Source organism: Atractosteus spatula, chromosome 7 (genome assembly GCF_055471065.1).
Source record: "Atractosteus spatula isolate fAtrSpa1 chromosome 7, fAtrSpa1.hap1, whole genome shotgun sequence".
NCBI lineage: Eukaryota > Metazoa > Chordata > Actinopteri > Semionotiformes > Lepisosteidae > Atractosteus > Atractosteus spatula.
This window is the reverse complement of record NC_142712.1, coordinates 43,341,705-43,352,701: the sequence shown is the minus strand read 5'-3', so window position 1 is coordinate 43,352,701 and position 10,997 is coordinate 43,341,705. Positions and strand designations below refer to the sequence as shown.

Genomic DNA, 10,997 nt, shown 5'->3' with positions numbered 1-10,997 from the left:
TGTGAAACCTTCTGTCATTTTTGGATGAAATCAATCTTCAAGTGATTTAATTCCCTTTCAGAAAGAATGTTTAATGTCACATCTCCCACCAACCCCAAAAAAAGTGATCTGAGCATTGTTGAAACAAATCAAAGCATATTCTCTTAAGGACCAAAGCACTCCCCTGATATGCCGTATCTCTAGATTGTTGAAAGGCAGGGCAGGCAAGCAGGAAAAGAGAGATCTCGCTTATTTGGTGCCTTTTCTTACTGCTGACTCACTGCTGCCCTGCCCTGGAGGAGAATCGGTAATGCAAACGAACCAATCGAGTTAACAACAACCTGGGTCGCATTCATGGAAAAACATTTTCCAACACGTTATATTTTACATCTGTTTCACTTTCAATCAAAAAACAGTGTTAAAGGGTGAGTCTATAATCTTTTAATATACAGAGTAAGAATTCATATCAGCTAATAGTTTCTTTTCTAATATCAGGATCCTAATCATCCCCCATCCAGTTTGCTTCATTCCAAAGTAATTAGATCTGGACTCTTGAGGTTTTTGCTTACAAAAGGTTTAAATAGCGTGTTGGAATATATTTTATGAATACGTCCCCCTGTGTCTTGTCACAACAAAGTGACCCTTACGTATTTTGATTTTTTCATACCTGTATAAAGAATCAGTCCTTAACCAGCATATTAAATCTCAGTATGATCTAGTCTGCATCTGGAACTTTGTAATATATTGAGATTCTTGGGTTTTTTTAATAGAGGGATGGTAAGGGCAGTGTACTTCTGAAATCAATATTTTTTTCTAACTGAGTTGCTCTGGCCTACTGTAACTAGAACGTTCTTGTTTGTTTTGTTGCCTTGAAATTTTAAAATGGAAAACCTCTTTGCGATTGCTGGCTCAGAGTAAAAGTCATTCTTTAGATTCATGTGTTGTTTCCTTTGTTTTAAAAGCTCTACACTGGAATCACATGCTCCATGTTTCACTATTTAGTAACTTTTTTTTTAATACAAGGTCGGTGTGTGATGCTTTCTCCTGACCCGAGGCTCTTCTAAAGCTAATCCTACATTTTTAAGACCTTTCCGAGAACAAGTTGGGTCTTCAAGAAAATACTCTTGAAGACTCTTGTTTAAGGAAAAGCAGCACTTCTAAGATTAGACCTGAGTGTCTTTCACTTCCTAAAAAAATCTCCACAGGCTCTCCCATGGAAAAGCCTAGTGAGATGATAATCCTTTGTGTTAGCAAAATGTATTTTACATGACCCAGAGAAATGTTTTTACACAAACATAGTTTTATTGTTTCTTAAATACAACGAAAAAAGGAAAGTAGACCTCCACTGGTGCTCTTCAGAAATCCAGTCCCTTTTGAAGCATTTTGGTCATAAGCACCTGCGAATTATAACATTGAATTGATTTTTTAAATTCCAATTGAGAATGCTAAATTATTCCTTGAAGTCACATGCATAATTGTTTACTAAAACTGAACATTTCAGTGCAGGTGTTAGGTTCATTAATACATATTCATGAGATGTGTCTCTCAGTCAAGCTTCTGGGTACCCAAACCTCCCCAGAAAATCTTTCACCCCCAGGCTAGAATGAAATCGAGGCAATAAAATATCTTCACGAGTGGGTTCAATTTGACATTTTAAGATTAACAGACTAGCTGCAAATTCTGCTAAGTTATATATTTTAGATTCAAATTCTAGACCATAATCTGATGTGCTTTAACGTTAGAACGGGGACTCTTCTTCTGGGGTAACAGCCAATACTGTACCTTATTCTGGGTGCACTTGTATTCAGGAAATCGGCTGTGGAGACATCAAGTCAAAGTCGGATAAATTCCTTGCCACCCAAACGCCGGCTGCAAAGAGTCCCAAATTCACCAACAGATTCCTGAGGGAAAAAAAAACAGGGCTGTCAGGAACTGCAGAGTTGTGGTTTGCAAATGGTCGACGTCAAGATGATACCAGCCTTAAACAGTTCAGAACAAAAGGATTGCAAATGAGAGGAGGCCATTCAGCCCATCTGTCCTGTAAGGGTTTTTGCAGGTTAATGATGCAAGAATATCTAGGTCTTAATAACGTAACTGATCCCATAGAATGACTGCTGAGAGTTGGTTCCAGACTCCACAAGACCTCTGTGTACAGAAGGGTCTCCTGTTCCATCTTGAATGGCCCTAAACTTCACTTCCTCTTGTGGTCCCAGATGCTTGTGTTTCTGTGGAGCTGGTTAATGCCTGTATACACATCAGTTAAGATACCTCTTCCACTGCATGGCGTGGTCTACCTAAGAATTGATTACACTTCCCCACTGCGAACACCAGCTTCCACATTGTCAGCAGTGGACGAGCCTCAGTCTTCCTCACTAATCATCTGCAGACTCCCGTACCAGGTTTACACCGATAACCACACAAGAGCTGTGAACATTCAAATAGTGTCATTAAAAATCCTACTGTACCAGACTGTTGGGTATACAGTCACAATGAAGCACTCGACTGTTATAGTACAGCTTCAGCAGTCTAGATTGTTATAGAACACAGTTACGGTACAGTACTAGATTGTTACAGTACTATATTAGATTTTTCCATAGATACTGCGATCGTAATAAAAGCCGTCAGGGTTTTGGTGGAAGGTACTGCATCACTGTTCTTATGTGTTTGGGGCGGTCAGGTAACGCTCTGGTTTAACACGAAGAGGGGAATTATACCCCTACCTTCTGAAGTCGTTCCGGTCGGTGGCGAAGCTGTAAGCACTGCAGATCCAGTCCTTCACGCCGGACGGGCTCGGTGCAGCTTTCTTCCCCGTCATGCTCTCTTTCAGCGCGATATCCAGAGCTGAGCAGCGGGCAGGCACCAGCAAAAGCACAGGAAGTTTGCGCCGAGAAAGCCTCTCGTGCAGGAGGTGAGCAACACTGAAAAGGGTACGACGGGAACTGGAGGTTTGAGCTGAATCTGGTTCCTTCTTCCTTCTCCTCCCCTTTCCCTTATTTGGGTTAATTTAACGTTTTTAATGACGATTCGTGGTTTTAAAAAGCCCCGTTCGATGCACTCTCTCGTAAAATGTCGTACAAAAGAAGGGTTTTTGTTGTTCACAAATATGTTTTTTGGGAATGAAGTTTACTTTAGACAAGATTCTTAGAAAACTCTGTACAACACAGCTCGGAAAATGTCCCAACGGAGTATTTGATTCAGAGATATTAACGGTTCGGGTACTCAGCGATACATGGATAAATTGCAGTAATCTATAGTCGTGTCCTAATTATACCCCAAGTTGGCCGGCCCCGGGCTTGAGCCCTGATAAGCCCCGTGCATTAACGCATTCATTTTGGAAACATTAGTTAGCAGGACTAACTGCGGGGGCTCTGCGCCTTTAAGAGGCGGCCCGAGGTCATGTGACCGTCGCGGCGGCTGCGGGAGCAAGAGTCGGAGCACAAAGGGGAGAGGCTCTCTGCCGGGCGACCGCCGCCTCACTGCTGGCCCAGGGGGACTGAGTGGGCGGGCATGGTAACGCAAACTTGTCCGTCTCTGTTTACCCGTTGTGTCAGATTGCTCAGGTAACTGGGGCTTTAGGAAACGGCGGTGTTTGTTTTTTCTAAATAGTGTCAGATCTGAAAGTCTTGTGTTGGAGCTTCTCAGCTCTTTGTTTTTTTTTCCTCAGCCTTCATCATCTTTAACAGTAGCTGGCTCATTTGCACAGTTGAATCTAGCCGGAGGGCTGGCGCGGACCGGCGCCGGGGAGGACAGGGCGCTCATTGTGTCGGACAGGGCGGCTGTTTGTACACATAGCGGCTCCTCTGTCATCATGTTCGCGCATCGTGACGCGAGCAGGAGCTGTCAGCCCCACTAATTCGCTCTTTCTTTGTGCTCTTGTCTGAACTGCAAGATGCAGGACGAAGGGACGAGGGTCCCGTCCGGCAGCCCCGCCGAGCCCGGAGCAGCTGTTGGGCAGAGGAGGACTTTCGCGACCGCTTACTCGGACTCGGATAGCGAAAGCGAGCAGGTGGGATAGGCGTGGGCCGGCTGGGCTCGCATCTGAGGGCTCCGGTGTTTGAGAGGGACGGGAGGCACAGACATTCGTTTTAACTGTAGAGCATTTTCTGTGCTAACCCTTCAGTGTAGCTCCCGGATCTCACGGGTGAAACGCACTGTAGGGCTAGGATTGCACGTTACTGCTGTGAAGCCCAACTTCACGCGAGAGGGTACCTGCTGTGATCTGTTGTTGTGATTCCTAAAAACGTTCTGTGCTGGTTTCCCATATAAAGCGTACGGTCTAGAATAGGATGCTTGCTACGCAGGCGTCTACTTTATTAAGGCAGCTGTTCCATGGGTGGAAATGAGGTCTGGGTACAGAGCATTTTGAGAGATTTCAGGCACTTGTACAAATTGTGCAAAGGAGGCTGAAACGTTATATACTGGGCTTCTGCCATATGGGCTATTTGCAGATAGTGGGTTTGTTGTTTATAGCGGCTGTGTGCCTGTCAGACAGGCTGGAACATTCGGTAACCTGGAAGTCATAGGAGCTGCCCTGCTAATCAGGGAGCAGTGTTTTCTGTGAACGTCTACATGCTTGGAAAGTGGAGCTTTCCCCTTTTCTCTTCACCTTTGCAGGAGCGTTCTGCTGCTCTCACACTGCTGAACGGCCTCTGTTTGTTCTCCAGGAGCCGACGAGGAAGAAGCCGGCCCCTGACCTGGTGGCTCCGGCCCCTTCCTCCATCAACATCCTCGCCCAGCTGGAGCTGTCCCTGCAGCGGGAGCAGGCAGAGCACACGGACCCCCAGGTGACTCTGCCCTCCCTTCTGCACCCCAGTAGAATGGAGGGGTACCTGTCGTCCCCTTGCCATATGAAGACCACCCTCTGGCCTGGCCTGTAGGGCAGCAGGAGTGTGTACCTGCTGAGTGCCCACAAACCTCTGTTCATGACGTACTCAGCCTGGAGCCTTTCCAGTCCGCTCCACTGCAGGACATCAGGGATGGACTTCCATTAAATAATCAAGGAGCTGGTGACTGCACAGTTCTTCGCTTGACTGGAATGGCCACAGGGCGAGTAGTGTTCGACTTACTTGAAGGAAAATAATCAACTCTCTCAGGGAGAAGTTGTTTTTTCTAGCGTGTCTGTTGTCTGCAACCTAAATAAGTGATCAGATCAAATCTTCATATTCAGTTCAATCTCTTCATTATTAAGCTTGACTGCTCGATGCAGTTTACATTTTTTGTGGTTGTTTTTGCGTGCTTTGTGTTCTGATACTAGAACTCACAACAAACTGACCACTAGATACCACATTTTCTTGAGTGACCTGGGCATATAGCCCAAGAAGAATCTTGCGTATCATCAGTATGAAAGCTGGAGCTAAATTTAAAATAATAGACAAGTGGGAGGCTTTTCCTCTCCTCCATCTGTATTGGGGGTCGGCGCGGCAGTGACCCCCCTGTGTCCTGCTCTGTGTTTGTGGAAGGTGGCATGTGCAGAGCGCGGCGACAGTGACTGGGGGGAGGACGAGGCTCTGCACCAGCGCTCCAAGGACGACCTCATCGCCGAGATCAAGGCTCTGCGCGCCCAGCTGGCCCAGTCTGCCTGCGAGACCCGCCGCCTGCGGCAGTGCCTGACCGTGTTCCGAGGTGACTGCCCGCCTCGCCCGCGCCTCGCCCGCGCCTCGCCCGCGCCTCGCCCACGCCTCGCTGGGCCGCTGAATGAGTCCACGGTCATCGGGGGAAGGGAGAAAGAGGCCAGAACTTGGATTAACTCCGATTAGCTGCCGTGTGCTAACACAGAGGTGGTAAAAGAAGGAAAAGTTGGCAGTGGGACTATTTACAGGGGCTCCCTGAGAATAAACAGCTTTGATCCAGGCAAGATTTCATGTGAGCACAGCTCTGTGGAATTTAGAAGCTGCCTTGGATTAAAATCAGACCTGTGGCAAGCTGTCAGTGTTTGAGCCAGAAGGAACACGCTGGTCGCAGAACATCGCCGAGATCCAGAGGCTGATCAGGGTCCCCTCTCTGTTTTCCTCTCCCCTCTCTGCAGTTCTCCCGAAAGCAGTGAGGAACTTCACTCGCCTCGTTGACAGGGCAGAGTCCCTCCTGCAGGCCCCAGGGCCAGGGGGATTGGATCAGCCCTCTGGGGACCCCAGCACCCTGGGAGACGCCCCGATGTACCCCAGCCCCAGTTCCCTGTCCAGTGCCAGCGCTAGTTCCTCCAGCTCACCTCTCAGCACTCCGGGCAGCCCCTCCGCGCACAACAGGAAATGGGTGAGCCGATGTCGGGCACCAGACGCACTGCAGTGATGCTTGTTCACTCCAGGTGCGACCTGTCTAACTCGTCTTCTCTTGACCAGGAAAACACTTCTGACTGGAACCCTGCGCAGCTTGCTCCGTTCTCCCAGGTACGTCTTTCTTTGACTGCGGTGTAGGAGAGGGAGGTGGGCTACCCGCCTGTTCTTCTGTCCTGCTGGTCTTGACGTACCCCCGTCTCTCTCCAGATCAAGATAGAAAAGTGGCAGATCGAGCGCTTCAACAAGTCGACCCCTCAGAAGTTTGTGAATGACATGATGCAGTCTCTCTATACCACGGAGTTCATGGCCACGCATAGCGTGACCGGCGCCCGCTCCTCCTCCTCCAAGTACCGCGAGACCAAGCCGGCCATGGACCGCGCGGAGGTGCAGGCCATACTGGGTGAGCGGGCACTGCTGCCGCAGTCAAGCCCAGGTGCACACACCCTTACTGCCCCATTACGATTAGGCCTTCGGGAGTCCCTATTGAAAGTCTAAATATTATATGCAATCTAATCTATATATTCTATTAGAATACACCCTCTTACTTCCCTACAGGTCTAATGCCATTTTGCCTTTATAAGACTGGGAACCTAATTCTTGTTTGTCTTTCTCTCATTGTTGCCAGACGTCACAAAGCACTTCTTCCCAGACATGACGGACACTCTGATCAGGAGAATGATGGGACAGAAACTGAACAACTGCACCAAGAAGTTTGCAGCAAGTAAAGTCAAGACGGAACTCTACCCTTTAATTAATTACCCAGTTAGCCAGATAATTAAATAGTTAATGATTTAATTAGATGGTTTTGTCTCCGAGTGTGTGCTGGCAGGCAGTGATGCACAGAAACTTTGGAACTTAGATGTTATGTCTTTTTCCTCAGTTAGAATATGTTGTTTCTGAGAGCAGGCGACTAGACCATGGCTCAACACTTCAATTGTGTTGTAGGTCCCCCAGTCTGTAAAGCAGCCTGTTACTAGCCCTGTCCTGCAGGATCCCCTCCTGTACTGCCTCAGGGGTGGAGTGATGGTGTGATACTGTCTCACACTGTCCAGTCAGCCCAGCCTACCTCCTCCCTGGATGACTGCAGACTTCATTCCAACGCCTGGAAGAGGCATGAAGCGCTTACATTAAGATCTGCAGTACAGTTGGAAACTGTGCATTGTTGGAGCTGGAAAGACAGGCTGTTAACTTTTCCCATTACACAGGTCTGCAGAGTAGATTAACACATGCTGGTCAGTAGAGGAGGCACGTTGGCTGAGGTGTGACGACAGCCGGACTGCGCCATGGAGAGCTGATGGACTGTGGGGATGCTGGGAAGACGTGGCGAGCACTGACGTTACGCCACACTGATGCTTGGACTGCTCGGACGCACAGAGGGTCCAGCTGGACGTGGGACTGGGGGGAGGACTTCCTTACTCCAGTTCTAGTGCTGTGGCACAACAGAGCTCCAGGGTCTGGGTTCTGTTGTGTCCAAAGCCCTTGATAATCGTATTGAATTATTGGGCTAAATCACCAGCAGGTCACAGGTAGGGCAGTCATAAGCCCTGGAAAGGGTTAAACCAGGATAGTTGAGAAGGCCCAGGGCCTGATCCAGGATCCAGCTTACCTGAATCGCTTAATGGCTGAGTCAATTCAGATGCATGCAAAACCTAAATGATTGGGGCTTTCCAAGAGCAGGCTGGAGTTCAGTGTGCACAGCTCGGGGCCTGCTGGCCTGGTGCTGCAGTGCCACCGATACGCCAGTACAAAGCAGAGGGAGAGATGGAAGAAACAGCTTTGTAGCATTCTGATGTTTAGTGTCAGAGATTCACCTGGTTAAAATGGAGCTGTGGATGTAAACTAACTAGAAGTTACTGTGAGTGTACAAAATATTTAGATGCGTTTTTTTGCTTGAAACTGTGGTTAATAATTAAAATGCTTCCCATTTTTCAGTATGCACGGTTTTCTGTAGCTGCACTCTTCTCTGCATTTTCATTATCATTTCACCTTCGTGATCTCCATCTCCTCCCACCTCCTCTGTCTCCTGAGTGCTTCAATCAAAAAAAAAAGTTACAAATGAGACGAGGCCATTTGGCCCATCCACCCTTTCATGATTTCGTAATTAGCAGCTAATGAGGATCTCATCTAGATGTTTGTTGAAACGAATGGCATCCGCTTTGACATCACAACCACAGTCCTGCAGAGTTGGCGGCTCTGGCATGAGTTCATTTTGCCTGACAAAAGTCCTGCCGCTAACGTCCTTCTTCATTGGGTGAAGGAGGTCTAAAGAGACCTAGATCATTGCATCTGTGTTCTCAAAGAAAGTCATAACGATACTCATCTTGCCAGCTTTACTGAGAGCTGCACAAGACATGGGCCATGTGACCAACTTTGCAATCTTTTTTTTTTCTGTTAGGACCTGTAAGTTAGTATTCTGTGATTCATTTGTACTGAACAACCAGTATTAACCAGTATGAGTTGATAAAGGGAGCTGTATCTCCTCCGATTTCGTCTGTCTTTCTGCTCTGAGCCGGGCTGGTGTCTGGCTGATTGCCGGGGCCTGGCCTCTGCCAGTAGAGGGCGCAAGGATGGCTCCTGCAGCCTCAGTATCGGTTTACTTTGTGTGCTGGGGGTATAATACTGTGGCCACATCAGCAAGCGTGTTCGGAAGCAGGCAGGTGGGATCACCGTTTCATCGGTCAAAAGGCTGACCATAGTGGTGCCATTGGCTAAAGGCTAGAGGGCCAGAGGTCGCCCCTGGGCTTGGCAGGGGGGGCGCATGAGGCCCCCTTACTATTGGGGTCACCATGGTGAGTGAAGTTGCCCCAGTAGCAGGCCATGCTGTCGGCAAGCGCCGGTTCCTGGCTGGCGAGGGTGAGGAGACTGCTGGTGCTTCATGGGAAGGGCAGCTTGGAGCCTTGGCCCACATGGTTGGAGAAACCTGTCAGTAACCTTAACTGGCTCTAAACTTCGCAGTTGACCCTGCTGCTAAACAGTGCATTTAAATTAGTTGAAGGGAGGTCGGTTCTAGAGAAGGAAACAGGACTGAGATGCAGGAATAGCAGACACGCCAAAGGACTGCCACCAGGAGAGAAGCGATGGAGGTGATGCTGATGGTGCCCTTCAGCATGTCAGAGGTGGCAGCGATGTGCCCTGTGGGTGACATAGGAGTGAGGATGGCCTTGTTGCTGTGCCAGGGCAGTGTAGATCTGCTCTGAGATCAGCTCCGCAGGGCACAGCACAGCAGGGTTACCTCTGCAGCAAAGCCCTGATGTACAGGATGTTCCTGTGCAGCTTAACTCCACAGCAGGTAAGCCAGTGCCAGCCCACCCACCACAGTGAAGCCACAGGTGGGGATTTCAAGTGCAACGTATGACATTACTGGGGCAGTGGAGAGTTCCACCCATCCATTATCTAAATGCAGTGTTTCACTGTGCTGCCCTGCACTTGAAACTTGCAGCTTTTACTTTATGGACTGCTTACAAATGAGCTGGACAGTTCCAGGAGGAAAGGTGTTACAGAGACTTTTAAAAGGTACAGGCACACAGGCACAAGAATGTATGAAAGGTTACAAATGAGAGGAGACCACTTGGCCCCTGTTTCCTGTTTGTTTCCTCATTTGCTAATTGGCCACTGAAACTCATCCAGCTCTTGCGTGTGGAATCCCAGGAGCTGCCTTCAGCAGCAAAGCAGGGCAGCTGCTCTGAGCCCTGAGCTTTTGTTCCCAGCAGCCTTCAGATTCCTTCGTGGTGGGATGGGTGCCGTGATCTTGGCAGGTCCGCAGCCCGATGAGGGGGTCGGCTCTGAGGCACTGCCTGCTGAAACAGTGCACAATCAGGTGGAGCCCCACACACTCGCCCCTGCGCCCTGTCCACGCAGCGTGGCCCAGGGGTGGGACTGGGAACAAGAGTCTTCTCCCAGATTCCTCACCTGCTCTGGCCCCAAGATTAAGGTTGTCTGGCAGCACCCCAGAGGCTGCAATTTCCCATCATACAATGCAGCGCAGGGCAAGGGGTCCTGGGTTGGGTTCCAGTTAGAGGCTAGGCGTAGGGTATCCCAAAAATGCTGTCTTGAGTGTCTGGTTTGAATTCCATTCACTGGGCCCTGAGCAGCCCACCCAACAGATCAGCCAGGATGATGCACTGAAGCCAGAGCCTGGAGGCGGCTTTTGCCTTTGCTTTGCTCATGTTGCTGCCACTGCGGCTGCTGAGCCTCTTTTTATATGACAGCTCATAACCCCTATCTGTGACTAGGGCCTTGGTTTTCAGAGCTTTACACAAGAGTCCTCTAAGCAGCTTATAGCGCATCCCAAACTCCCACCTGGCTTTGAGCCAGTGAGGCCATGTGCAAAGCTAGTGTAAGAACATTAGAGTTTTATAGTCTCTGCAGAGCCACTTGGGTGGATGGGCTATGATAAACACTATCTTTAAATGTCCGAAGAGACAAGTAGTACTCTATGTACACAAACAGGTAAGCTGAACACCGGAAGAAGGCTCCACAGCCGAAACGTTGTTTCTTTTCTTCTCTTTTCAGCATGGAATAAAACCTTTGCTCGCTCCTCTATGTACACAAGTATCATATGTAGTACAGTGTTTTCTTATTTTTAATTACAGTATATATTTTGACACCCGTGATTTTGTTTTCATTGGATGCTAAAGAAGAATGAAAAAAAACTTTACTTCAAGTAAAAAAACGGGCGACTAGTGTAAGCGCACAGCCCGAGCGATACGCGGTCGTGTTTCATCCATGCACTTTAAATACATGTAG

At 48.6% G+C, this 10,997-nt stretch overlaps 2 protein-coding genes across 2 annotated transcripts; one reads left to right on the top strand and one right to left on the bottom strand.

Annotated features, from left to right (window-relative positions):
- Positions 1-1,259: 1,259 nt before the first annotated feature.
- Positions 1,260-2,882, bottom strand: tomm6 (translocase of outer mitochondrial membrane 6 homolog (yeast)). Its single transcript, XM_088920710.1, has 3 exons — positions 2,700-2,882; positions 1,762-1,880; positions 1,260-1,376 (listed from the first exon to the last, which is right to left on the bottom strand). The coding sequence occupies exons 1-2, from the start codon at positions 2,792-2,794 to the stop codon at positions 1,784-1,786; spliced, it is 192 nt and encodes a 63-aa protein (XP_088776836.1). The 5' UTR covers positions 2,795-2,882; the 3' UTR covers positions 1,260-1,376; positions 1,762-1,783.
- Positions 2,883-3,391: 509 nt separating this feature from the next.
- LOC148831092 (BEN domain-containing protein 6-like) lies at positions 3,392-8,185 on the top strand. Its single transcript, XM_088921017.1, has 9 exons — positions 3,392-3,489; positions 3,869-3,985; positions 4,644-4,763; positions 5,439-5,601; positions 6,005-6,228; positions 6,315-6,362; positions 6,459-6,651; positions 6,877-6,972; positions 7,457-8,185. The coding sequence occupies exons 1-9, from the start codon at positions 3,487-3,489 to the stop codon at positions 7,489-7,491; spliced, it is 999 nt and encodes a 332-aa protein (XP_088777143.1). The 5' UTR covers positions 3,392-3,486; the 3' UTR covers positions 7,492-8,185.
- The last annotated feature ends 2,812 nt before the right edge of the window (positions 8,186-10,997 follow it).